The sequence below is a fragment of the Strix aluco genome, chromosome 15 (assembly GCF_031877795.1).
Source record: "Strix aluco isolate bStrAlu1 chromosome 15, bStrAlu1.hap1, whole genome shotgun sequence".
NCBI lineage: Eukaryota > Metazoa > Chordata > Aves > Strigiformes > Strigidae > Strix > Strix aluco.
In genome coordinates, this window is record NC_133945.1 from 20,873,196 (window position 1) to 20,896,976 (window position 23,781).

The window sequence follows — 23,781 nt, forward strand, 5'->3', positions numbered from 1 at the left end:
CACCGTGCTCACCTTCGGCTTGGGCAGAGCAGGTTCCTGCAGCTCACCTTCATAAGGCTTTACCCGATCCCAGGTCTAGTCTCCAGGTTTCCTGGGGAGGTTGTTTCCCATCCAGCCCAGCGCTGCTGACAGCCCAGCCCATGCCGGTGCCAAGGGAAGACGGGATTGCTGTGTGCTCTGTGATGGGATGCAGATGGCCCCTCCCGATGGTGCCACAGCAGGACGTGTAATACCCTAAAACCTCTTAGTGTGCTAAGCCCTGGGATCCCTAAGTGCCGAGGAAGCAGAGGAGAGAAATCAGAAACAGCGGCTTAAACAGTCAGCGACAGCATGGGGGTCTCTGCTGTGAAACGCTCTCAGCCTCCCCACCACGAGGACCCCCGCTCCCCTGCCCGGAGCAGCCTGCCTGGGGAGAGCTCTCCAGGCAAGCCCTGGAGAAGTTGGTCCAGACTCCGAAATCCCTGCAGCAAACCGTGCGTTGTTTGGCAGACACGTACTCCCAAAAATCTCTGGTGTCCCACTCAAATCGCTGGCAGCGGGGCCAGAGAGGTCTCGACACATCCAGCTGCCATTGGGGAGCAGTGACAGTGTGCTGCGTCTCTGCTGCTTTGCAAAGTGCTGTTACTTGGGATTTTTCCCTGTGGGTGAGGGATTTCCCTCCATGGGCACTAATCTGTTTTACCTCCTTCCAGCTCCTAGCTCCCCCCACATCCACGGGCTCAGGTCAGCACCAGACTCAGCCAGCAATTAGTCTGTCTGCGCTCCTCTTTGCAATGGAAATAAAGTTAATTAAGACAGGAAAAGGCAAGAAAGACCTTTCTGCGTGCCTGGCACTGACTCAGAGTGGCTGGAAGGGTGCAGGGCTTGATTAAGAAGCATAGGAAGGGACAGTCACCCTCTGCCCCTGCTCTGTCCCAGCGCCAGGGCACAGCAGTGAGTGGGGGTGCAGTGAGGACGTGGACATGCTGTCAGGAGCCTGGCAGGTAGGTGAGACACACTTCTAGGGGTGGTGGAGAATTAAGGAAGCCTCAACCCCTTAGTGGGACAAACCCATGGCTGTTGAGAGCTTGCCTGGCTCGCTTGGCTGGCTGCAGACTTCTGTGCTTGAGCCATGGGCTGTAGAGGTCGAAGGGGGTGATGTAGCTCCCCGCAGCAAGGCAGTGGCCGCTGCTCTGCTGGGCTTTGCTGCAGAGCTCAGCCCAGAGCAGCAGTGCTGGGGCTGTCCCGGTGCTTACCGGGCTCTGGCTGAAGCCCTCAAAGCTGGTGCCCCACAGCCCCTGGTGTGCGGTCGCAGATGGATCCCATCCTGCTGTTGCCAGACGTGCTCCGTGCTTCACCCCCTGCACTTCCCCTCTGGTCCTGGGCATCTGTACCTGTTAACATGGGCGACAGCTTTGTTTCCTCTTTAGATAGCAATATTCCTGATTTTTATGTAGCATTTTAGTCAGCACTGCTGTACAGAGGAGGACAATATTATTACACTTATAATGTTAGTGACAGCATATTGTTTGGTCCTTTTTAATATTTCCTCATGAGGGCGGCACTCCTAGTGCCTCGTGTAATACAGCCTCGAGCAGCTGTTTGCAACAGCAGAGCAGGCTCAGGTTATTAATACAGATTTCTGCAGTAATGCTGTGTTCCCTGCCCATCCCCACGATTCTGCTCTCAGAGCAAGCTGATCCCTATTATCTCTGCTGAAAATGGACATGAGAGGAGTTCCTTTCATCTCTCTGGCCTATAATGGGATATTAAACAATGTTTTCAGTGCTACTGGATTTTGACCAAGATTTCCCAGGTCTCAAAGGAACAGAAGAAATGTCTTCTGGTCACTCAGATCAGAGCCTAGGGAGCCAAGCTGCCCCGGCAGCAGCGAGGTGGAGGCGTGAAGCGATGCCTTTGCTGTGCTGGCAGGAGCACAGACTGGAACAAACTGGGACCCTCTGGGCTGCCCAGGCCGGGGGGAGCAGCTGCTGGGGGGGACGCACCAAGAGCCGGCTTTAGGCTGCTGCTGAGCTCTGTGCCTCTGCGCCTGTGCTTGAGACTTTCTGATCCGAAGGGCACAAACCTCAAGGTGTGTTTGTGAGGATGTTTTCTTGAGCGCTTCTGAGTCCTCGTAGTTTCTGTAAGATAACTTGCCCAGGTGAAATAGTCTGTGTTTCATTTTTTGTAAGCACTTAATGTGTGTTAAGTAACACAGATGGAATAAACATGGGAGTAAAAAGCATTTTCACAGACAGCTATGATCAAACAAAGAGAAAATATCTGTGCAAATTATTTCAGCAAGTGTCAGGGGACAATGCAGACACTTACACATCAGGGGCATCGAAAGGGCATCCAAGTGAGTCGTGTAGATCAGCTGGCCCGATTTAGCTTGGGCAAAGATGCCTTCTGCAGATGTTTAGGGCTGATGTGCCCGATTTCTCCTTGAGCATCCGTGGAGCCGGTCCTAACCCTTGAAATGAACCACAAACAAGTCCTTTTGGAAATCCTCATCCTCGCATTTCAGGATGCTGTGATCATCCTGGGAGAGCTGAGAGGATCTGGCAAATTCTGATGTATTTGCAGTAATTTTGTAGTTTGCAGACTGCTAAAATATCGAGTATTGACAAGAGATGGTTAAAATAAGACTGTCTTAAGTCATTAGATTATCTGTTCAATAATATGGCATGCCAGGAAAATGAAATACAAACAGGGGCCTAAATGCATCTCCTGGGAAGAGGGGGGTCAGGTAGGTGCCACCGACGGGTGAGACAAGGGTCATGCAAGGCCACAGTCCCCGTGCCACAGGTACCCCCGACCTTTTCAGCCAACACAGCTTCCTCACTGCTAATGGCACTGGCACTGCCAGCAGCTTGGTGATCGAAGAATAAAAGCTATTTTTTAGGGAAATATAGAGGAAAAGTGTCCTTCTTGGGGCATTTCTTCCCATGGTGGGCAGGCGCAGCACAGACTAGAACCCCCACACCCCATAAGATCCTCGTGGCATCTACAGGAGCTAACAGTAAGGATGGAAAACACATCACAACTCCTCTTTTTCCCTCCTTCTTTTCCAGTTGCAGCCATGCCGGCAACCAACCAGGGCTGGCCTGAGGCCTTCGGGTTCAAGATAAGTGGGACGGGTCCGTGCTACATCCTCTGGGTGCAGGAGGGCAGCAGCGCGGCGGCGGCGGGGCTGCGGCCGGGCGACGAGGTGCTGGAGATCGAGGGGCAGCCCGTCTTCTCCCTGGGCTGCGAGGCGCTACTCGGGCTGGCCAGGCGCTGCGGCAACATGCCCCCCAGCATCGGGGTGGTCTCCCGCCTGCAGCACGCCAACATTCCCCCCGGTCCCCAGGGGTGCTTCGGCTTCGAGCTGGCGAGTGGCAGCCCCCCACGAGTGGCCAGCGTCAGCCCGGAGTCGCCCGCCGCTGCCTGCGGGATGGAGCCGGGGGATTACGTGCTGGAAGTCAACGGGATGCCGGTGGTGGTGCAGGAGGTGGCGGCCGCCCTGGTGGGGTCCTGCCACGGGCGGTCCCTGCGGCTGGGGCTGCTGCGGCCACAGCGTGGGGCCAGCACATGGGACCCCCTTCCTCGCCCCGACACCGTGCGCCAGGAGAGGAAGCAGAAAGCACAGGAGTTCAGCAAAAAGGTAAGGCTGGGGTGTGGGGGGAGCATCTGGGGATCTGGGCACTCCCTGCACTGAGTGGTTTGGAGAATCCCCACATAGATGTGGGGCTTCAGTGCCCAAGGGAAGGGTCTGATAATTACCTGATTTCAAAAACCACTGGGAGAATGGATTGACGCTGCGAAGATTTTGGAGATCCTCTGGGGGATGACTCTAAGTCCTTACTCCTTTGCACCACAAGGGCGTGTGGAAACCCACGGGGGCAGATCCCTCCATCCTGTGTGTCTGGACGTCCCTTCTAAGTTTGAGCATGTCATCCCACAGACATTTCCGCTCTTATTTTGCTGCAAAGGGAAAACATCGATGTGATTACATCTTCATTGCGTTCCTGAAGGCTGCCTAGTGGGTAGTTTACCAAACACATCGCCTCGTGCTAATTATAAATCTGATCATGGTTGTTTTTTTAATCTTTTTAATTTCCATTTCAAAGCAGCCTTTTAAAATACTGTTATGAAAATAACCAGGCTTGTGTTTTTTTGATCCTGACTTAATAAAGGAACAAGACATTCATAAAGAGATTCGTGGGTATCAGCCGAATCCCCTCAGTCAGCTTCTACATTAAAGATTCACAAATACGCACTGAGGTTTGGATTCATAAGGCAGAGCATCGCATGTGAAACAGCTACCTGCTGATTACAGGAGATTAACAAGGGGATGAGAGGTTGTTCCACCTGCCTCCATCTCGTGAAGTCACATTAAACCAAGTAAATGTTTCCTGGATGATCACAACCGAGCGTTTTTGAAGCGAGCAAGCTGGTGGCGATGCTGCGAGCTCCTGCAGCAGCACCTCGTGCCACCTCCCTTCCCTGCCCAGCAAAGCCGCCCGCGTCGGCCCCGGCCAGCCTGGGCAGAATCAGGTTTGAGGAGCACGTGTGCTGCTGGCTCCCGGGCGCTGGAGCGCAGCTCGGCTGGCAAACGCCTCTCCAGAGGGAGTTAATGGCGCACATTTTTTTAAGTGACTTCATTTTTTTCACATGATGCAGAAAATAATAAAACCCAGTGGGGTGCTTTACCCCCTTGCTTACCTGAAAGCTCAGCTCTGGTAGGTGCTGCAAGCACCTGGGTGCTCCTGCCCACCCGCTGCAAGGCTGGGAGGTCGGAGGGTGCTGGCGATGTCCATTTTACACCTGTGCTGCCCACAGGTCGCTCACAAAGCGGAGATGTGGAGGCTTTTCCCACCCTCGTTCGTTTGGCAGAGCCACTGTGGGAACAGCGCTGGCCGGGCAGACAGAGCGGTGGCTGCGTTTGTGGCAGCCGGGCCAGGGCTGGGGCTGGGCTGTGCCAGCTGAGCACCCTGGCAGCCTCAGTGATGGAGATGCTCACGGCCTCACTTCCAGGGCAACATCTCCTCTTGTCCCCCACGTGCTCAGGGACTGCGCTGACATGAGGGGTGGCAGCACCCCCCATTCCCACCCATCAAGCCCGGCTGTCCCAGCCTAGGTGAAAATTTAACAGCAGCATCCTGGGATTCGGCCCACTGGGAACACCACGGTCTTTGCCATTTCTGTGCTGGACCTTGGGACTGTGAAGCGCACGAGTCTGCCGGGGGAGGCGTCTGCCTGGGCTGCCCCAGATTCGGTAACCTTGAAGCGCTGCTGCTGCCGGGAGCCCCCACGGCACTCGCGTGGTGGCTGCGCAAACCCAGCAGCACCTGGAGGGTTGTGCTGGGGGTCACAGCACCGGCCCTCCCCAGGGAGCTGCCAAGTGGGACAAGCACCCAGAAAAAATGGTTCTTCCCCTTCCCTGAGCAAGGGACTCACCATGCTGGTGCAGGGGTTGCCTCCACACCCCCCACACACCAGGGAAGGGTGGGGGGCGTTGCTCCTCTCACTGCTGCTTCCCCCTTGTCCTCGCAGAGCTGGCAGGGAGCAGCTAAACCAGCTGCCAGCACAAAACCATCACCCTGCAGGAAAAACCTAATGCACACAGGGACTGCAGGGTGGTCACAGGGAGTTTTCTGCATCCCACACATTTACTGCACACGGCCAGGCTACAGGCAAGGCAGCAACTGCCCAGCACAGCCCCCTGGCCTGGGAAGAGGCTAATAAGGAGGTTTCCCTGCAGGGTAATTGGCTCGATGGTAATTAGTTAATTACTCTGCCTGTCATGGCTGTCACAGGTGGAGTGGACAGAGCAGTGGCTGGAGCTGCCGATGCTGTTTCCAGGGCTGGTGCTCACGTTCGTGCTCCCTGTCCCCACTTCCCTGCAGCCTCCCAGGGTTAACGGCAGGACAGTGCTGGATCAGGGCATGATTAGAGGCTTAAATACCTCCAAAAGCCCCTCACGGTGCCCTCTGCCAGGTAGACTCCAGACTGATGGGCCAGGTCCCAGCCCAGCCATGCCAGAGCCTCTCCTGAGGGGCCACTTGTGACCCAGCAGAGTTTCAGGGTTTGGGGTCATGCCGCGGTGCTGGTGCAATGTTTATAACACACAGAACAGCAGTACCAGGGACGCGTGTGAGGCCCCAGCGGTGCTATGCGATGGGCCGAGGCCTGAAGTTTCTCTTTCCCTCTCATATGGGTTCCCCCCTCGTGTGCTGCAATGAGACAGACACGTTTTCCGCACCATCAGTGCCTCCGTAGCACAGTTCACCGCTCTGCCACTCAACGTCCCTTCCCTCTTCTTTCCCGGCTCCTGTGCTGCAGGTGGACGACATCCTCGGTGACCAGCCAGAGGTCAGGGAGAAGGTGTTCACTGTCCTGAAGCAGTACGCGGCGGAGCGGAAGGTCGAGTACTTGGCCTACGCCCTCTGCATGGTCCTCACCCATGAGTCCCACCAGCACCTCCTTGACAACATCAGGTACTGGGTGCCAGTAACCTCCACGCTGCCGTGCTGGTCCCTAAATCATCCATCCGCCCGCCGGTGACGAGCGTGCGGGGCTGAGTGGTGCAGGAGGTTCCTGCCAGGGAGTTGCCATCCCCCTTTCTAAGGGGCAGATGAGCTGAGCTTGGTGGGGCCTCAGTCCAGCACCCCTGTGCCTGTCAGTTTGCGTGACTGTCCTGCCCGGGGTGGAGACTGGGGGAGCTGCGCCATACTGACCACTGCCGTCCCCGTCCCTGCAGGGAGCGGTGGGCACCGGCCCTGCGGAGCCACCACCTCCGCCTGCAGCACGGGACGTGGCTCCGTCGTTTGGAAGGGAGATGGGATCAGCTGCAGAGCGGCTGGTGATTCTCCAAGAGCCTGGCTAGAAAATAAACAGCTCTGCAAGGCGAGAGCTGGCGGTGGGCGAGGGGTCGGCCAGGGCTGCCAGCAGCAGGGGTGGCTGCAGGGGGAGTCTCTGTCAGGGCCACGGGCTGCCTCCAGGCCAGCACTGCCCGTAGCATCACAGAATCACAGAATCATGGAGGTTGGAAAAGCCCTTGAAGATCCTCCAGTCCAACCATGAACCTCACACTGACCATTCTCAACTCCACCAGATCCCTCAGCGCTGGGTCAACCCGACTCTTCAACCCCTCCAGGGATGGGGACTCCCCCCCTGCCCTGGGCAGCCCATTCCAACGCCCAACAGCCCCTTCTGCAAAGAAATCCTTCCTAAGAGCCAGTCTGACCCTGCCCTGGCGCAGCTTGAGGCCATTCCCTCTTGTCCTGGTGCTGGTTCCTTGGTGCAAGAGACTCATCCCCCCTCTCTGCACCCTCCTTTCAGGGAGTTGTAGAGGGCGATGAGGTCTCCCCTCAGCCTCCTCTTCTCCACACTAAACCCCCCCAATTCCCTCAGCCGCTCCTCATAAGACATGTGCTCCAGACCCCCGGGGTGCCGGGGCTGTGGTCACACATCCCGGGGTGTTCTGGCAATGCTCCGCTTGGGCTCGGGGTCCCCAGCACCTCCTGAGCCCCCGTCGTGCCGCGGGTGTGCAGCCGGTGCAGCCGGTCGGCGGCTGTTCTGGCAGCGTGGGCCAGCGCTGCAGGACGGTGCTGGTGCAGGCACACGTGGTGGGGATTACGGCCAGGCTGAGACGATGGCCATTAGGGAATCAGGTCTCCATCTGGCCCTGCTCTGGGCCCGGCTTTCCAATTCCTGCTTTAATCAGTGGAATTGCAGGATATTACAGTTACCATAACAACGTCCCAGTGCCAGGGTCTCTGCCGCACCGTCGCGATCCAGCGGTGGGGAGGATGGGGGGAGCGGGTCGGTGGCCCTTGTCACGCAGCGTCCTCCTGCTCTGCTGCGGCTGCACGGGGACCACCCAGGGCCCCCCCAAACCTGAGAGGGGACGGGCACAGACCCCTGCAGAGCCAGGGTGCGGAGGGACCAACAGCTCCCCGGCAGCTGCTGTGTCCGGGTGCCCACGTCTGGCTTGTCCCGTCCTCCCCGAACATCCTGGAGGGACCCATCCTGCAAATGACTGCAGCTGGGGACAGGGATGGACAGCACCAAGCCCCGCCTGAGCTGTCACCCTAAACTAGTCCCAATCAAAAAAACCCAAAATCCCACCACCCACAGCTCAGGAATAATCTTTTCCCTGTGGAAATGTCTCAAACATCTTGCAGACCCACTTTGTCTTCATCCCTGGGGAATTATAGGGGATTATTTCCCCCACAGAGGGGATTTGAATAAGTGTCCAAATTTCCCTCTGGACCCAAGCTGTCCCTATTCCTGTGACCCCCATGTCAGTGGAGGAGAGCGTGGCCGGAGCCGGTGCCACCAACCTCGTTGCATGGTGCAGAGCTCTCCCCATGCCTGGCCCCGCGATGCCATGGGGCAGCACCATGTTTCAGCCCCCTGATAAACAGAGTGAACCCCCACAGCCACCCCGTGCCCCCGTGTGAAAGGTTAACGCCAGGGCGGGGGCAAGAGGAGCTGTGAATCAGGCAGCTAATCTCGGTTTAATGGAAATGAAATATTTAGCTCAGGGAAAAGATTTACCATCTAATCTTAATGCAATGGAGTCAAGAAAATAAAAAAGAAAAGGTGCTTTGGAGACCAGGTTTCCCAGCTGTGGGGGTGCTGGGGAGGCGGGGGCAGCTCCGTGTGTGCTGCCGTGAGTGACACGAGTGCTCACCCCGGGGTGTCCCAGGCGACGGGTTTGCTGCCGAGCCAGAGCTTTTAATGCTTTTAATAACTCGCTGGAGGGTGGTGAGCGGCTCCGGGGTGCTCTGGATTTAGGGGGTGCTGTGAGGTTGTGTGGCTGATTTCCACATGTCTTGAGCCCGTTCGGTCTGTTGCTGGCTGAGGAGGGATCTGGGGTCTGTGCCCCAAATGGCACCTCAGGGTAATTCGGGTGACCGGAGCCCCCCTGAGCTGGCCCACGGAGCATCCTGGGGCTCGTCCTGCGGGACCAGCCCTGCAGGCACGTGGAGCCATGCAAGAACGGGCTTGGGACAATGCAGGTACCCATCAGCCAGGCCAGCCATCCCTGTGAGGCTGTGCCCAGCTCCCCGGGGGCCACCCGAGATGGGGGGGACAGTCCTGCACACCCCAAGCCCGCCTGTGCCTCCCGCCCTGCAAACCCAGAGGAGTCGAGAGGCTGGGGCGAGCCCTTTCCCTCCGGCAATGGCTGTGCCCATCGCCCGGGGACTGGGGAGGGATGCTGGGGGCGATGTCGGGGTGATGCTGGCAAGGATCCCCAACACTTGCCTTGCTGGTGGCCCTGGGCTGTGGGTGACCGGGCAGAGTCAGGCGGCCAGTATGTCCCCGTCTGCCGCTGACCCTCACGCTGGCCTGATTGGATCTTCCCTCTGCACCGGCTGTATTTATTTTCGGGCTGTTGCTGCTGCTGGCTGTCCTCCCTCCCCTGCCTGTCCCCTCCCTGGGCTCCCCCTGGGTTTTAACGGGCTCCCTGCAAAGTGCTGTGGCGCAGCGTAACCCAAGACCCCCCGACTCAGCACACAGATCACCCCCAGGGCTGCAGACCTCTCCTCCTCTCGCCTGTCCTCAAGCTGGGCTTTTTCCAGTGTTGGTTTTTTTTTTTTTTTTTCCCTTTCTTTTTAGCTCAAATGGATTTCATCCCATTTGCCCAGAATTAAGCTCCTGCAGATTTTAATTTGCTGACATTTTCTTCATCCGTTTGGTTGTGGATAGCAGGGATAACGCACGTGCTGTGCCGGGTCCTCCCTGCTCCCATCCCCTGCCCATATGGCTGGTGTGTGTAGTAAAAGTGCACAATTGTAGTTCTGCTCAAGAATGATGAAATACGGCAGCGAGGGGGAAAGATGAGCTGTCTCGGGTGAGTAACAAACGGACCTTTCCTGGGAGCCGAGGGGGCTGGGAAGGGAATGGGTTTAAAACAGGTTAATTCTCAAATCTAGCAATCCCTGGCACCGCAAAAATGAGATGTGCTAAAAGTTAATTAACTCTTAGCATCCGTACTGCATCAGAGCTGCTCTTGTCAGGGACTCTGCAGGCATCGCAGCTCTGCCGGGGAGAGGGAAATCTCCTCTTTTGTGTTTCTCCATCACCTGCCAACGCCAGAGCCTGGGTCTGGTCCTGGGGGAGCAGTGGGGTGTCTCTCCTCCGCTCCCCGCGGCCGTGCTGAGCGTGTGTGCAGGGGCTGTGTGTGTCTCGCGCCAGCGTCGGGAGGGGAGTGGGTTATTTCGGGCAGGTCGGGGTCCCAGGGGCGTTCGCCTCTCGGCGCTGCTCTTATTTCTGAGCTGTTTTCAAACCAGGGCAGAGCTGCGACTCCGGCTGCGCAGCGGTGCCGGCTCTGCACCCAAGCGCTCTGCAGCGCTGCCGCAACGGCACCGCTTTTTCCCTGGACTCTGGGGGCCAAAGTCTCCCCCCGAGCTGGGCGATCCGGGAGGATCCTCACCCCCATTGCACAGGGGTTTAGCACTTGCCCACCACCACGTACTGGGTGCTGTCTCCCTTTGCCCTGTGCGTTTCCCCACTGGCGGTACCAGCGTTGCACCAGCTCCCGGCCACGGTGTTTCAGTTTGAAACATCTGTTTGCAGGAGAATTGGGGAGCGCTGGAAGCGCAGATCCCCTCCTCCCCACTGCCCTGCGGTGTTACAAAACCACCGGTGTTGATGCTTACACGAACACCGTCCCATTAACCTGGATTTGAAGAGCAGGACGCGCGTGTGCTCCGGAGCACACCCACCCTCTCACCCTGGCCGCATTAATTCGTTAGATGATCACTCTCGAGCTGTTCTAGGCTGCTCTGTGTTGTCATGGATCCCCTCTAAGCCATGTTGTGCTTCCCTCTGCTGCAGGGAGAATAGTTTGGGGTAGTTTGATACTTCGCTGCTTTGGTTATGGTCCGTCTGCATCCCGAACAGCCTCTGCTCCTGGGGGAAAACTGAAGCCTGCAGCCGAAGCTGCTGGGCCGAGGCGAGCGCCGCTCTGATTGCAGTCACTTTTGATCCCTGACAAAGATAAAACTGCTGCCCATTGGGGGTTCCCTTATTATGGGAGAAATTCCATTGCGTTCATTTTAATAATGCCCTCAACACAATCTATTTGCCTCGGCTTGTTTTTCATGGCAATAAAATCGCTTGGCATGTTCCCGTATGAAAATACTCCAGCCATCTGTGACTGTCTCTGAATAAGAAATTTCATTTTAGCCATCAGGATTTACATATTATGGATTGTGCTGCTTCCCCGCGTGTTGTCCCCTCCTCACGTACCCGCTCCTCCAAGGCTGGGGGGAGCTTCCCGTCTCTCTCGGGTGCTGATGCAGCTTGCAGAATGGGTGACCCCCCCAAACCCACATGGCTCTGGCTGCTGCCTGATGCAGCTCTTCAAACCATGCACAGACACTGTCCTGCTGCCCGCGGTCCGGGCAGACCCGCTCTGAAACCGTGCGGATGGCGGGATGATAATGGAGGAAAAGCGGATCTTGTTTGCTTCCGTTTTAAAAAAAATCCCTGATCTGATAGCCCAACATATGTTCAACTGCCCAAAAAAAGGGAATTAGGGCAGCGGGAAAAAAACGTGCCGCCAGTGAAAACAATCGGGAGCGGAGTTCCTTTTTTATTGGCTGAGTTCAAATAGGTCATGACCAAAATGCCTCGGTGCAAAATCTCCTGTTAGGAGATTAATTTCTTTTGACAAATGGAACTACGGCTGTAAGGCAGATGAGATCAGCCTGGCCCGCTTGCGCCCCACCACTGAGTGACAACTTTTATGTTGGGAAGCGGTTACTTGGTTATCCAGTATCTTAAACAAAACACGGGGTGCCGCAGCGGGTCTGGGGGCCCGTCCATGAGGCCGGGGCTGCATCATTTGCACCCACTGACCTGGCCCCCATCCCCGATACCCCTGGATGATGCCAGGCAGGGTGGAAGCTCCAGAAAAAAGCCTTTCTGGGGGGTTTTTTGAAGGTCTCTGTGTCCCCGGCAGCTGTGGGGCTGCCTGTCCCTGCCAGAGGAAGGACAAGGCCACTGGCTTTTGGTGCGCAGCCTGGTTTGGGCACAGGGACACCGGGTTTGGGAGAGGTGAGAGCACCCTGAGGCCCCGGCTGCTGATAGGGAAGGTGACCCCCAGGCAGTCACAGGCTGTGGAGCTGCTCCGGGGGGGCTCCTACCAGCAGATAATGCAGCAATCACTACTGGGGCTGGTGCAGGGATGTGTCGTGAGAGGGTGACCCTCCCCAAAAGCTGCTGTGTGGGGCTGGGGGTTTTGGGCTGGGCCCGGGGATGAGTGGCTGGGGAAGGGCTGCGAGGGGCTCCCAGCCCCGGTGCACGGCCACTGCATCCCACCATGTCTGCACTCTCGGGTGGAAAAGCACCTTCATTCCTATTTAATGATAACAATGGTCACATCTGCAAAACATCTGCAGCCGGATGAGTGATTACAGAGCCTCCCATTACCGGGGATAGCGGGATAACAGCCCCTGGGACAATCGCAGGTCCGCCGGGCTGGAGCGAGAACCGCTCGCACACGAGGGTTCGGAGGTGCCGCATCCCCCTGTGGCCGTCGGTGCTGCCGGGGCTGGAGGCTGCCGACACCCCCACCCATGCATGCAGGTAGATCAGATTTGAGAAAAATCTGTACAGGTTCATGAGCAGAAGTCTTATTATGTGGGTAAAGTCGCACAAGGGTTTTCGCTCCCCAAAAGTGAGTGAATTTTAGCACTGTGGAATGCTGTGGGGGCAGAAGTGCTTTTCCAGACTGGTAGCTCTTTGCACAGCACAGTTCAGGCATAATCCAAGTGTTTTAATCCACCCTGGGACGCGTTTTTCTGCACAACTGACAGACTCAAGGTCAGGTCTTTGCTAGTTGTTTTGGGGCTAAACCATCCATTTTTCATTTTTCCTTCCTGTGCGACCTGGAGATTGTATCTGATGTTGGCAGCTCTGGAAAGCTTCACAGCCTCTTCATCAAACGCGAGTGCTGTGTTTAAAAATGGCGTTATTTAAATTAAAGATGGTTTTTTTTTATCTTCTATCCCTAATGCAAAGCGCTGCTGTGTTACCCTGGGGGTAGATGATGCTCTGTGGCTCGGGGGGGAGGTTTGGGCCTGTGGTCCTGGTGCTGGTCCTGGTCCAGCCGGGGCGGCTCCACCTGCGCGCTCAGCACCACACACCCGCCGCCGATGCCGTTTGCCTTTAAGGTTTCTCACCCATTACAGCAGCATGTAATTTAAACAGAAGCACTTTAGAAGTCAACTAATTAGCACCAGGGAGGCATCCCCCCGGAGTTCGGCGCGGAGCCGTGCCCTCCTTTCTGTTACGAGATCGTTCCAGCTGGAAATTACAGCGACTGCAGTTTTTAGGGAAAGCGAGAGGCTTCGGCGCTGCGAGCCAGGGCAGAGCCGGACCAGGGAGGGCAGAGCAGGCGCTAAAGCCCCAGTTGATAAAAAAAAGGAGGTGCTGGGTAGATGGTAAACCTCCGCCTGGGACTGAGAACGCAGCGGGGAGGTGAGGGTGAAGGGAGGCAGGGGCTCAGCCCAGGTAGAGTTCGCCAGTGAGCCGGCCCATCTGGCCACGGTCCCCACGCACCGCGGGGGTGCCAAGTGGCAGCGGGGCACCGGCTGGCGCGTGGTTTGGTTGTTGGATCCGGCCGCGTCGTGGGCGTGAGCCGGGGCTGGGACTCAGCTGCATGAGGATCTGAAGCATCTCCCTTTTGTTCCCACCGCACCCTGACAAATGGGAAAGGACCGGAGTTTCTCTCGGCATTTTCGGTACGTCTCTCCGCTCCGCTTCTCGGTGCGGCGCGCGTGGCGTCGGGAGTGCGGGGAAAGCCTTGCGCCCTGGCAGATGTCCCTGCGATGCCTCTCCTGCCTCTCTGAGCTGAGGGGATGCTACCTCCCGGCACCGGTGCAGCCCTGCGCCAACCTGCGCCCACCGCAGCAGCGGTGCGAGCTGTTGGGGGGAGTTGAGCGAAGCTCAGATGAAAAACTGGGGGTGGGAGGCTGGGGGAGAGGTGGGAAGAGCCCATCTGGGTGTGCTTTGTCTCCATGACTATAGTCCAGGAAAGGGATGGGCGATGGGGGGATTTGGGGGTGCTGCATGTTGCAGGGGGTGTGATGGAGCAAGGACTGGGGACCCCTTGCTCCCAGCCCTGGCTGAGCGCAAGCTCTGAGCAAACTTGAGGCTGGTTTTAGCTGGGCCGGAGCTGCCACCGCTGCCCTGCTCAAGGGGACTCATCCTGCACTGGAGAGTCTCAGCATCCAGCATCCCAGGGTGGGACCTTCTGCAACACCCGTTGCAGGATGTGTGCACTCAGGAAAGGTGGTTTTCCAGGGTGCTGGGCTGGCGCGGAGGCAGCTGTCAGCGAGCACCAGCTGCAGAAATGGGACTGGCTGACCAGAGGTGAGCTGCAAGTGACCTGCCTGGGAGCTTTAAAAATAGTCAGTGTGACAAAGACCACAATGTTCTGCCGAAGCGGGCCCCAGAGCAGGGAGCTGAGCGGCTGGGGACGGGTGTGCTGGCAGATGGGCTCTTGCCGGGAGGTTTCCCACCCCACAGCAGTGTCCCGGCCGAATTGCTTCGGAGAGGGCGTGAAGGCGAAGCAGCTTGTAGCCTCCGGGGCCTCTCCCGGCCTGGGAAACACCCTGAATTTCTGTGTTAGAGTGGACTGAATCCTCCCGACACCACTGCAGAGGAGGGTTAGTGCACCCAGGCTCAGCAGTGCCTGGGCTGGGGACGCCTTTCCCATCCCCTCTTCAACAGGGAACAGAGTCAGGGCTGCCCTGGAACACACGAGGAGGAGGAGGAGGAAGCTGAAGGCACGAGGTCAGCACTGCACGCCTCCCAAGCCCTCCCAGGGGCACGTACAGCCTGGGGGGCTGCTGGGGCAGGGGGGCTTCAAACAGGGTGGGAGCATCCGTGCTCCCTGCGCCCCAGTGGGATTTGCTGGGAGAGGGAAACCCTGGCCGGGTGCTGCTCCTCGGTGCCACAGCGATGGGCAAAGCCAAGTTTATCCCACAGGGCGCTGCCAAAACAGCCACAGTTTTCCCACTGCCCGGTGCCGGTGGTGCTGCACAGGCGGCAAAGGACAGGCTGAGGCCTCACCGCTGTGTAACAACACCCCAATTGCACCTTCGGTGCGTCCCTTGTCGAGGACCAGACCCGAGCACACACAGTTTGGAGGCCGGCACCCGCTGACCCGCAGGGCGTCGGGGAGCTGGGGGGCTCCAGCCCCAGCAGCACGGGGCTGTCCCGGGCTCCCCGAGGCCATGCTGCAAATTCTCTCAAAGGTTTTTGCAGAAGGAAACTATTTTGCATGTTTTAACCAGATTATTTTTACCAGTCACTTCGCTCCTCTCCGTGCTAAGACACCGTTTTACTTCTAGCACTGAGTCTAGAAGTAAAGAAGCCCTTTGAGCCCGTCCTTGTGCCGGGCTATTGGGCCAGCCGTACTTGGCTCCTCACCCCCGATGTTTGCCGGCCCGCAGGCGAAGCAGCAGTCAGTGCAAAGTGGGACAGCCCCGCCGCAACGAGCAGCCAACTTAATTTGGCCACCTGAAATGGGAGCGTGCTCCTGCTGACGAGGAGCCCGGACGATTCCCTGGCAGGAGCCCAGCCGGGGCAGAGGTGGGGGGGTCCCACCGGGGCTCGCTGCTGCGGCGCCGCATCCTCCCCTGCCGCAGGGCTGCGACAGCCCGCGGTCCCACAGGAGCCTGCTTACACCTGCGGGAACCATTTATTAGCATGATTTCACTCTTTTCTAGTTGTTGCTTAATCACAAATTGACTGTGAATGGTACCAATGTGTTACTTATTTTAAATCGTCACCAAATGCTTCGCGTGAGCATATGTCGGCCTCGGGACGGCTTGCGATCTGTCTGCTCCCACTCAGCGTGAGCCTCAGCTCTTATTTTGAGTTCTGCCATTTGTTGGGGGGAAATACAGATGTCCTGGTGCTGGTAGATTTGGGATTTGAAGCCTCGCCTTCCTTCTCCTCTGGCTTCACCCAGGCTTTCGTGTTCCTTTGGAGAAGTTGCCCAAGGGAGTGGGGAGACCCACGGGAGCCCCCCACCAGCCCCAGCCTCTCCAGCCACGCTTCGTTACCAGCCACCCATCATCACCGGGTCCTCTGACACCAGCTGTGGGTTTGGCCCAGTTAGTGCCCCCCCCGGGAACGTGGTCCCCGGGCGGTTTGGAAGTGATGCTGGCACCCCTCCTCTGCCACAACCATCGGAGTCTGTGTTAATGTAGGGAGCGTGTTCTCACGCGCCACAAGGTGAAGACCACTAATGAACCTCACAGGATGGTGTTGTCTAATGAGCAAATGCAGCTGCGGCAGGCAGCCCGGTATGGGTGCAGGGAGAAGTTGCTATAGAAACACAGGGAAATAACAGCTCCTCCAGAAGCCCCTAAACGTGCAAATAGAAGGGTAGGAGTAGGTGAGCGGGGTGTCAGCGTCTCACTGTTGTGATGACAGAAGGAAAAAGAAAAGAAAAATTGTCTCTCGCTGTTACAGGGGTGAATCCTCAGCCAGGGTGGGAGCAGCTCAGACGCACCCTCCTTGCTCCCTCCCGGGATCCTGCTTCGCGCTCACTGTGCATCCCCCGAGGGTCCTGGGGGGTCCTTGTGGGGGGCACAAAGGCCACTTGGCTGCTGGCAGAGCAGAGGGGAGGCGACCTGCAATGGAGCAGGTTCCCAGTGGTGTCCCCTTGCCCGCAGCATCACCATGCCCGTCCTCATCCCAAGGGGCACGAGGCTCCTGCCTGGCCATGGTGGGAACTGGGGGGTGGCAGAAGCTGAGGCTGGAGCCCAGGAGAGCGGAGTCCAGGGCTCCCAGCGCAGGGGCTGGGGCAGGAGATAGGAAGCAACATTTTGGGGGTCCCAGAACATTCTGGGGAAGAAGCAGGTTTGGAGGAGGTGGTTTGACACCAACAATACGGGGAGCACTTGCATGTTGGCACCCCTGGCAGCGAGGAGTGGAGTCACAATGGAAAGGGCACTATGGGGGTACCGAGGGTCCTTCCTGCCCAGCTGGCTCCCTGGCTGTCAGCATGTGGGGAGGCAACTAATCTGGGACTGGAGGTGAACCTTGCATTGGCCTACCAGGATCAGCAGCTGAAGGGGTCTGGGATGGGACATGTGAGGAGGAACTGAGCTGTTTGCTCACAGACTGGTTCGCTGTGGAGGGGTCCAACATCCTCACCCTAATGGAGCCATGGGATGGGGCAAGAGATGCAGCCGGTGTCCCTGGCATCCCCAGCATCCCTGGTGTCCCCAGCCCTCGCATTTGCAGCTCTGGGAGGACTGAGGCCAAGAGCACACAAGGGGCTAGGGCCGCTCTGTGACCTTTTGTGTCCCAGGTACAGCTGGATGCAGAGCTCTGGGTCACAGCTACCTTGGCCCTGCTCCTCATTCCTGTCCCTTGTCTCATTTTTCCAGGATTTTCATCCCCAAGAAGCACCGGCAGCGGTTTGATGAGGTGGTGTCACAGAGCCTGATCAGCAAGCTCTGCCGCTCCAAGAGCGAGCAGCACAGCAATCGGCTGCGGCGTAGCCGGAGCGAGGACCACCAGGAGCGGCTCCTCGTATCCACGCGCGCCAGCTCCGTGCCCCGCAGCCACGAGGAGACCAGCAAAAGCCTGCGGAAAACCACCTCACTCATCACCAGCAATGTGGCCTCGGGGGCTGCCCGCAGGTAACACCTCTCCCAGATGCCCTCGAGTTTGTGGGGCGGCAGCATCTGATCTGGTGTGGATGGCGGCAGAGGGGAGGGATGGAGAGGCACTAGGAAAGGGGATGTGCAGAGCAGGTGAAACCCTCCTGGGCTGAGGATGAACAAAGACCTCTCCCTCTCGAAGCCTGGGCATGTTTGTGCCCCTTGTCCCAACTCCGGGCCACTCTTTCTGCCCCTCGCTGTCGCAGGGCTGGGACGAGCTGCGCAAGGAGCTGAGGTGGCACTTACAGGCTGGGAAGGGATGTCGGCTCCTGTGCCGGTGGGACAGAGGGTCCCTGACGCTGCCAGCAGGACGGGGGGCACCTGGGCACAGAGTGGGCTGTGTCCAGGGGTGAGGTGACGGGAGGAAAGGCAGGCAATCCCTGGTGCACAGGGGATTAACCCATTTCCCACTGCCCGTATGGCCGGACTACAGCAGCCCGGAGGGCCGTGGAGTGCTGCCGTGCCAACAGCACAGCGGCTCCTGCTCCGTCCCCAGCCCCATCACACAAACAAGGGAGTGGGATCTGGTCTGTCAGCACGGCCAGGGAACCCTCCCGGGAGGGACCGTGCTGTCACAGGCACGCCCCGAGCCATTCCCCTGCCTCCAGCTGCTATCTCCAGGGGATTTGGCTGCAGCCCACCTTCCCACCAGGATAATTTTGGGTGTGACTTGTCCAGAATTCACTTCCAGCAGTTTCCCTCCCTGCCAGCATAGAATCGGTCCCTACAAGAAGCTTTCTGGTTGTAAATGATCTCGGTGATGTTGCCTTCCCCCAGCTCCCTGCAGGGAACAACTCCCAGCTCCAATCAGCCTCCCAGCAGGGAAATTTCCTAATGCTCCTTCCAAAATTTCCCAGCTGAATTTAATTTCTCTCATCAGCCCTTGAGACCTTTACCCCCTAAACCACATTGTCTCTCTTATTCTATGTAATATATAAGCTACACCCCATGTTCCCCTTTAATAACATGGATTTGAAGGACGGGGCAGTGGTTTTATGAATTCGGTAATTAATGCAGAGCAAGAGGCCGTGCTGAGGAGCTCTGCCCCTAGAACAGTGGCATCTCTTCCTGCCTCCAGAGTAACTGCATTCCCCCAGCCCTCCCTGAGGTTTTGTCTGTGCCATTTCTAGCACCCCCCAGATCACTCCCCACCCCACCACCCCCTATTGGCTCAGCACCATGGGCTCCCTCTGCTCCCCGGCATAGGCAGGCTGCAGGCAGGAGAGGCTGGTGGAGCTGGCAGGACAGGCAGGGTCACCAAACCCTCACACACCTTCCCTCCATCTCCAATCCCTCGGGGAAGGGCACATTTCAGGGGTTCCCATTTGAAAGACACTTTGGTATCAAAAGGGACCTTGCAGGGGGCACAGGGAGCATCGGGGGCTTGGGGACTCAGGAGAGACCTGGGCTCACAGGGCTTTGGAGGGGCTGGGAAAGGAAACAAGAACCAAATATCAGGCTCTGGTTTCCCATTTGCTTTTTTTCACCTGCAGAACTGTGCGAGTCTATAAAGGCAACAGAAGCTTTGGCTTCACGCTACGTGGCCATGCCCCGGTGTGGATCGAGTCTGTTCTGCCAGGTAAGAAAACTTCCAGCTGCAAGATCCAGAGACACTTATTTATCTCTGGTCTGAACTCAAAACTTTAAGTACCTGCTGTTTGTTAGAAAATAGCAAAAGGAACTTTTACAAGGTTCAGTGACAGTTTCCTCAAGTTGAGTAACAAGTGTCTTTGGTACTATTTAGTTTGGCTTTATGCACTCCCTGCTTTGAAAGGTGGAAAACGTCCGTGTTCAGTGAATAGCCTGAAATCACCCCCATGTTTCCAGTGCAAGCTGGACACTGGCATCACTGTGCCCTGTCAACAGCCCCAGCCCACCCAGACAATCCAGCTGCAGGGGCTGCCCTGCCCTGGGGGTGTCCCTGGGACCCCATCGCTGTGAGCAGGAGGCCGCCTGCTAAAGTCCCTCTTCTCCCCTCTGCATTCAGGGAGCCCAGCTGAGAAAGCTGCTCTTAAAGCTGGAGACCGGATCCTGTTCCTCAACGGTCTGGACATGAGGTAAGAGGCTCTTTAGAGGGGGTCCTGGGGGGTGCTGGGCAGCCAAGCACACGCGTGTTCATTTGTTCACTCTTGTGCAAGGAAAACAAGAGCTGTCTACTGAGGTGCACAACAGGTTTTGCCCCATACAGACATCTCCTTTACTGTGCTTTTACAAAAACTGGCTCCAAGAGTAGTATTTCAGCTCCATCCCTGCCCCTCCTTTGACTTCTCTGTGCAAATAACCACATACAATGCACACCACACTGTGTATAACGGGTGTCCTGACTGCAACCCACCCGCAGACCCTGATTCAAGCCACTGTGAGTTAAGTTGCACGTGTTAAACACCTGGGGCTCTGCTTTTGGGAGGAGCAGAGCACCAGCCGGCCCACGAGTCACTCCCAGAATGGGATCCTAAGCTTAAAACCACACGGGCAATTGCATTTCCACCCAGAAGTTAATTCTTCTCTATATTATTTGTGCACGACAAAAGCAATCAAACCAGAGCGTGCACCTCGCTGGCGCAGTGGCAGCAGCCCGTATTTCCTCAGGTTGGTCTTTCTGCACAAAAAGCAAGAGCAAAGGGTTAGAAGAGGTAAAAGAGTGATGAATATTTAAAGGTTAAACATCTGATGCTGCTTCTGTCAGTGCTCAGGTTCTCCTATTTCAGCTGATCCAGCAAACTGCTGGCTGATGCAGCATTGCCAGAAAATAGAGGAGACTGAGTTGAAGATTGTCCTCTGAGCCCGCGTTTTGGCAGGCGTTGTCCCAGGCCGGCCTGTACCCTTCTTCAAGGGCACTCCCAAGATTTTTTTTTGCCCACAAAAAAATGCATTTTACATCCACCTTGCGTCTTCTTTTCATGCAGAATTAGGACAGGCAAGGAGAGACCTGCAGCACTGTTATCATTTAAATTGGAAGTTCTGGGTCTGAGCGTAGCTCGGAGGCACCAGCTCCACTCGCCCTCACAGCTCCGCAGGGTGCTCACGGGCCCGTCCTGGGGTTCCTCCTCGCTGCAGGCGCAGGGGAGCGCCCGGTCCCAGGGGGTCATTCGGGCTGTCCCTCGGGGAGGCTCCTTTCTGCGCAGCAGATAAAAACCACGCAAAGATTCCAGGGGAATCACAGCAGGGCCCAACACTGGCTCTGAGCAGCAAGATGAGGCTTTTTGCAAGATAAACGCAGGCAGCTGCAAACTCCCTTTCACTGCTGCTCTCCCGCAAGCCGCTGCCCGCAGCGCTGCCCGCGCAGGCAGGCAGCCTGGCAGCCCTGACCCCGGCTCTCCTGTGCCCCGCAGGAACTGCTCCCATGACAAGGTGGTGTCGATGCTGCAGGGCAGCGGGGCGATGCCCACCTTGGTGGTGGAAGAGGGGATCGTCAACTTCTCCAACGGTAAGAGTGCGGGGAGGAGAGGGCCCGGAGCAGAGGAACCCCGTGCCGGCTCCCCAATTCCCCAGGCAGGAGGGAATTGCCAAACACCTTCCATAGGCTCAGCGGGTTTAACGTGCTGCCCGGGGGGCTGCTCCTCCCACCTGGGCACACGTTCTGGGATCAGGCTTAAGCTCTGGCTTGGCTGCTCTCCAGCAGCGTTCATCCTACTGTGTGATCGTCCTTGCCAGTGTCCTTTACGTGCGGGCTGTGCCATGTACTTGACCGGAGTAATCCAACCCTGCGCATCCGTGGTCGCTGTGCAAATCCCACGGTTGTGTATGGACTGTGCTGTTCACAATAACTGCTGCTGCGATGAATAATTTAGCTTGCTGCTGGTGAGCGAGTCAGCAGGGGACGAGGGTGTCTGGGGCAATGCGGGAGGTTGTCAGCACAATTTCAGCGGAGGGGCAGGACCGCAGAGCATGGTCGCTGCTGCGTTTCCAAAGCTGGGCGAAGGCAGGAGGGTCAGTGCGTTATTGGGGTGCTGCTCTGCAGTGGAATTAGGGACTGGCTCTTCCCTTCAGAGCAGCGATGGGGTCTCCTGAGCTTTACATTAGGAGCCCTGTGATAAAAACACGCTTGTACGTGCACTAGAAGCAAAACCGAGCACCTCACTACTTCACAATACAGAACCAGTGGCACTCAAACTGCTTCACTGCCCTCAAAGGGAACCAAGAAAAGATGGAATTCTTTGCTCCCACTACCTTGGCCATATTCCTATGTGGATAAGTGCATCCCACAGTCTCGGTTGGGTCCCTTCTCCCAGCTGGGTGTACCGCCCTGCACTCACTGCAGAGGCAGCACAGGGACCACATGGCAAAGCAAATGACCTCCTGTGCCTCAGTTCCCTCACAGGTAACCCTTGACCGATGCTGCTTTTGAAGTCAGTGATTATCATAAAGTGCTTTGAAACTTGAGGAGAGGCTTTAGGGAGCCAGAGAAGGAATACCATCTGCATGTGTTCACAGAAAGGAGTGTGCAGGCAGCGAGGTTGAAGAGGTAGATCCCAGAGAGAATCCCAAACACCCTTGCTAGTCTCCAGCAGGTCCATGGACCTACTGGAACAGCCATGAGCTCCAGAGCAGCTGGTGCAGAGCATGGGAGGAAGGCAGGGGCAGGCACAGCTCCAGATGAGCCATTTCACCTTGTCACCATGACTTCCAGTGACTGAGATCTGGTTTTGCTGGGGTAAAAAATGTCTGTATCGGCACATCAGGGTTTGTGTTTCTATGGAGCACCTGTTGTGCATGGGTGCAGCTGCCCCGGCTGTCCCCACGATGGGCCCCTGGTTTCAGGACAAGTCTTTTAACCTGTGGTTAAGACCCTTTGTCTGTTGAATTTTCTTTTTTCTTTCTACCTGCGCCTTGCAGACTCTGACTCTGCTGACTCCCCGAGCACCTCCTCTGCCCTCACCTCCCTGCAGTGGGTTGCAGAGATACTCCCCTCTAGCATCAGGATTCAAGGAAGGACCTTCACCCAGCAGCTGGAGCACCTGCTGACCCCACCCGAGCGCTATACCACCTGCAAAGCCCTGGAAGGCTTCTTCCAACATCGGTAACTCGTTAGCAGCTCCATCCCCCAAATGCTGGTACCTGGCCTGGTAGCAATGCCCATGTCAGAGTCGGTCTCCAAGCAGAAGGCAGGCCCTGGCTGCGAGGCTGCCAGCATGTCCTCGGTGTCCCCAGCTGGGTATTTCCCCGTGTGTGTCCGCAGGGCACAAGCTCATCTCTCGCCAGGTTTCCTGCCTGAGGGCAGGGCAGCCCCTTTAGCTTTTGAGGTTAATTCAGTCACCCCTTAATCCCTCATAAAGTGACCTTGGTTCCCCAGAGGGCGGGCTCTCCTGCTGTCTGGCTGTCCCTGACAGCCGCAGATCCTGTTCCACTTCTTTCAGTAAATCTCACCGTGTTTCACCCTTCCCTTCTCACTTTTCTCAGCGTCTTGGCTACAGCACTCCCTTGGCGGCAGCGGCTGGCAGAGCCCTCGTCCTGCTGTGGAGCCCATCCTCCCCACCCCGCTGCAAGGGGCAAAACCCATCCCCTGGCAGAGTCCACACTTGCAGTAGTGACCTTGTTTTCTGCCCTCGATCTTTAACCTCTCTGCACCACGGTGAATAAGCCATCCCTCCGGGCGACAGGAGATTCTCGCTGCCTCTTCCCGCAGCTGCTGAGCTGACCGGGCTGTCCGGCTGCCCCTCAGGACCCCCACGGCTGCGGATGCACCGGCCAGGGCCAGGCAAGTGGCTGCAACGGTGCAGCAGCCTGCTGGTGTAAAGACCAAAGGATCCAAATCCTCAGTTCGACAAGGAAATGCAATAAATCCCTCAGTATTTAAGGCAGGAGGATAGAAACTACTGAGTACAAAGCCATGGCTCCGGCTGAGGGCTGCAGCATCCTGCAGTGAGGCCAGGCTGTCTCTGTGCCTGCAGGTGCTGGGGGAGACACAGAGGTGTTAAACCCCCCCAGCACCAGCTGGGTGAACCCTCATGAGGCCCAGTGATCATGGACACTGCCCCAGTAAAGCAGAAATCATTGCTTTGTGCTCTCCTGAGGCTGCATGGCTTCTACAGGGTTCCCTAGTTGGGCGCTGCAGCCTGAGGAGCAGCAGTTGTGGGGGCAGAGCAGGTCCCTGGGGTCTGCATCTGGGAAACTC

At 57.3% G+C, this 23,781-nt stretch overlaps 1 protein-coding gene across 2 annotated transcripts in view; it reads left to right on the plus strand.

Moving 5' to 3' along the window:
- The first annotated feature begins 3,061 nt into the window (after positions 1 to 3,061).
- GRID2IP (Grid2 interacting protein) overlaps positions 3,062 to 23,781 on the plus strand; it is a 41,017-nt gene continuing 20,297 nt past the window's right edge. The window contains exons 1-7 of one of the 2 annotated variants that reach the window (XM_074840450.1): positions 3,062 to 3,625; positions 6,307 to 6,461; positions 17,391 to 17,645; positions 19,160 to 19,245; positions 19,654 to 19,723; positions 20,999 to 21,093; positions 22,503 to 22,686. In XM_074840450.1, coding sequence (XP_074696551.1) covers positions 3,062 to 3,625; positions 6,307 to 6,461; positions 17,391 to 17,645; positions 19,160 to 19,245; positions 19,654 to 19,723; positions 20,999 to 21,093; positions 22,503 to 22,686 — 1,409 coding nt within the window. Of the gene's footprint in view, positions 3,626 to 6,306; positions 6,462 to 9,549; positions 9,827 to 17,390; positions 17,646 to 19,159; positions 19,246 to 19,653; positions 19,724 to 20,998; positions 21,094 to 22,502; positions 22,687 to 23,781 lie in introns of those variants that run through there. The other variant, XM_074840451.1, reaches the window with a different exon arrangement.